Source organism: Rhagoletis zephyria, unplaced genomic scaffold (assembly GCF_001687245.7).
Source record: "Rhagoletis zephyria isolate East Lansing unplaced genomic scaffold, Rhagoletis_zephyria_1.1 Rzeph_scaffold_00540, whole genome shotgun sequence".
In the NCBI taxonomy this organism is placed as follows: Eukaryota; Metazoa; Arthropoda; class Insecta; order Diptera; family Tephritidae; genus Rhagoletis; species Rhagoletis zephyria.
Window position 1 is genome coordinate 190,699 of NW_016157624.1, and position 3,731 is coordinate 194,429.

The 3,731-nt window shown below is 44.8% G+C and overlaps 1 protein-coding gene across 1 annotated transcript; it reads left to right on the forward strand.

Moving 5' to 3' along the window:
• Nucleotides 1–2,397: 2,397 nt before the first annotated feature.
• LOC108360227 (uncharacterized) lies at nucleotides 2,398–3,090 on the forward strand. The gene has a single exon (XM_017612437.1). The coding sequence runs from the start codon at nucleotides 2,398–2,400 to the stop codon at nucleotides 3,088–3,090; it is 693 nt and encodes a 230-aa protein (XP_017467926.1).
• The last annotated feature ends 641 nt before the right edge of the window (nucleotides 3,091–3,731 follow it).

Sequence of the window (3,731 nt, forward strand, 5' to 3'; positions counted from 1 at the left end):
TTTTCGGCTTTTGCATTTCTTCGTTAGCTTTTCTACCGCCTGCATATTTCGTTCGCAGGCTTAGAATCTCCTCATAAAAAGTGTTAATTTTTTATTTAGTAATTAAAGGAAATTGAATTAAATGTAAACTAGTAAACCGCGTCTTTTATTTGAAAGACTGCAATCAACCCTAACAAGGAATCTACTCGCAATCAACTTACGGGAAAACACGGCATCATTGNTATTTAGTAATTAAAGGAAATTGAATTAAATGTAAACTAGTAAACCGCGTATTTTATTTGAAAGACTGCAATCAACCCTAACAAGGAATCTACTCGCAATCAACTTACGGGAAAACACGGCATCATTGCTGGTCCTTCGGCCCGAATATAAGCGCAATTGTATGGAAACCAAGGTGTAATAGATCACATTCACACCAACCTACATACATACATACGAGAAGCATAAATTCGATAACTCAAGCTGACTTTGGCTTGACCTCTGCAAATCGTTCTACATTCGTTATTGTGACATTCTGCCGTCCTCCGATTTGTCCTTTACGAATTATCAATCAGTTTACTTTACATTACTTACAAATCTGCCGTGGCTTTATTTTGCCCTCTGACCTATAAAGCAAAACTAATAATGTCTTCTTCAGTAAAAACTAGCGACTCTGCACTAAATGCTATTAAAATATACATGGCCAAAAGCAAAGACGAAGCTTTTCTCATGGACGTCGACACTGTATCAAGCTATTTACAACTCCTTAATGAGCAATGGGCACGTTTCACCGCTGCTCAAGATGATGTTGAAACATCTTGCGGATCTGACAATGTGGAAGTACAGGAGAACGCTCGCATACAAGGTGAAACTTGGAATGCTGAAGCTTTAGTCAACTTCAAACGGGTTCAAAAGTGTAGGGCGGAACCGCCAACGCAGCCTGCAGCTACGTCAGCATCTGTGTCTGCGGCTATACGTTTGCCGAAAATGGATTTACCTACCTTTTCGGGCGATTCCACGGATTGGGTCGCTTTCTATGACGCCTTTTGTACATCGGTTGACACCAACACCGCTTTATCAGATGGGCAAAAATTACATTATTTGCGCAGTTGCCTAAAAGGTGACGTACTAAGCATTATTAGGAGCTTCAAAATCTGGGATGCAAACTACACAGAGGCGTGGGACTTGCTAAAGTCTCGCTATAAAGTAATGCGAGTTATTATTGAGGCACACCTCAGGGTGATAGCTGACGTTCGCAAAGCTTCGGATGACACTTCTGATGACACTTCTGATGCTATAAAAGGTGTTCTCGATGCAACTCAGCAACACGTACGAGAGTTTAAAGCATTAGGGCATCTCGTAGACTTCTGGGACGATTGGTTGGTGCATATACAGTAAATAAACTCGCGTTCGAAACCCGCACACAGTGGGAGCTATCGCTTATTAACGATGAACTCCCCACCTTCGAAAAACTGACAACGTTTCTGGAGATTAAGTGCCGCTCATTGGCAATTATTACCGCGCCTGTTCCGCAGGCAACAACTATTAAGTCGACAACGCAGAAATCTGCTGCGAAATCAAACGAAGTATTGCACGCAATTCCAATGCAACTCATAAGATCTACTCTTGCGACAAATTTCGTAGTTTAGAATTTAATGCAAAATCTAAATTTATCAAAGAATCCAAAGCTTGCTTGAATTGTTTAAGTCCAGGGCATTACAAAGAACGCTGTAATAGCTCATCTGCTTGCCGAATATGTCATCAACGACACCAACAACGCTGCTTCACAGTAATACAGGTTCCCCCGCCGCCACATCTGCTCATGTCGTCGATGCCATCGCTGCCGCTTCGAATTCCGCATCTGTCAGCAACCATGCAACTGGTTCATCTGCCACCGCTTTGGCAGCGAATAGCGCTGCTTCACGCGTTTCGTCCTGCTTGAGTGCTGGTTCCATTCCTCTACCTGCAACGCAAAAATCAGTTATATTATCTACCGCATTAGTAAAGATTCGAGACTGCGCTGGTCATTGGCAAACCGCACGTTTATTGTTCGACACCGGGTCGCACGCCTCGTTTGTAACCTAGGAATGTGTACAGTGTTTGGGATTAACACGTTCATCGTCTTCTGTATTTGCCACAGGGATTTGACCACGCAAGGCGGTCGATGTAGAGGCGCGACGCTGCTCACGCTTTCGTCTAATTGTTCGGATAAATGCTATGATATTACCGCGCTGATTCTTCCGAAAATCACCAACGATTTGCCGGTGCAGACTCTGAATGTTTCTAGTTGGCCGCATATCCAAGGCTTATTCCTATCTGATCCACATTTCGCGAAACCTGGCCGCATAGACATACTCGTAGGCATGGATNGGCTTATTCCTATCTGATCCACATTTCGCGAAACCTGGCCGCATAGACATGCTCGTAGGCATGGACGTGATGGATCAACTAATCTGTACGGAGTTTCGAAAAGGTCCGTCTGGCACGCCTGTGGCACAGAAAACAGTTTTCGGCTGGACTTTATTTGGAAACGTTTACAGTCCCGTTTCGCAAACGCTTCGTGTGCAATCGCTGCATTGCGATGTACAATTAGAACGAGCGCTCGCTAGGTTATGGGAGCTCGAAGATTCGCCGCAGAAACAGCATCTCACGAACGTGGAAAACTTCTGCGAGAATCACTTCAATTTCACACATCAAAGAATGCCGGATGGTCGCTTTGTGGTTGAACTACCGCTTAAACCTAACATAGTATTGGGTGAGTCACGAAACTTCGCAATACGTAACCTGCTACGCATAGAACGAAGGCTCGCTAGTAACAACGATTTGCGTTTGCGCTACGATGAGTTCATGCGAGAGCTCATTGACATGAGTCACATGGGGGAGGTGTCTGAAGCGACGAGCGAGGTGTATTATATACCACACCACCCAGTTATTAAAGAATCTAGCGTTACGACCAAGCTGAGGGTAGTCTTCAACGTGTCCGCCAAAACCACCACGGGTAACTCGCTGAATGACGCATTGTTTGTTGGACCCCAGCTACAGCAAGATTTATATTCTATATTGCTGCGCTTCCGAACTCATCGCTACGCGATAACCCGCGGATGTGGCTAAAATGTATCGGCAGGTCTGCGTTTCATCGAAACACGTCGATCTGCAAGGAATCGTTTGGTGTCCAGATCCATCTTCAGCCGTGAGAGATTACCGCATGTTACGGGTAACGTACGGGGTGGCCGCCGCGTCTCACTTAGCTGTCAAAGCGTTGCAACAAACTGCTAAGTGCTCAACTAATGGCTGTAAGAAAGCGGTTGACGCAATCCTCAATAATTTTTACATGGATAACCTGCTAACTGGAGCTTCTTGCAAGTCAGAACTCCGATCGCTTCAACAAAACGTATCCGAAATTCTTTAAGAAGGCGGCTTCGAACTACGGAAATGGGCATCTAACTGCGCTGAATTGAAAGAAAGCATGTCCAAATCATCTCAAACTATATCCCATTACATAGTCGACGGTAAGGAAGTTCATGCGTTAGGCCTCGCTTGGAACATAGTGGACGATTACTTTACATTCGCAGTCGACCTAAAGAAGGCACCCACTATTCTGACTAAGAGAGCCTTTTTGTCAGATGCCAGTACTCTCTTTAATCCGCTGGGCTTACTTGCTCCTGTAACAATATGCTCGAAAATGTGGTTCCAAGACATTTGGCGTGCTGAGGTTGGATGGGATGACTTGATACCAGACACAATCGCAAATC

Excerpts from the sequence above, each read along its gene's own strand:
- LOC108360227 (XM_017612437.1), top strand. The coding sequence starts at position 2,398 with ATGCTCGTAGGCATGGACGTGATGGATCAACTAATCTGTACGGAGTTT.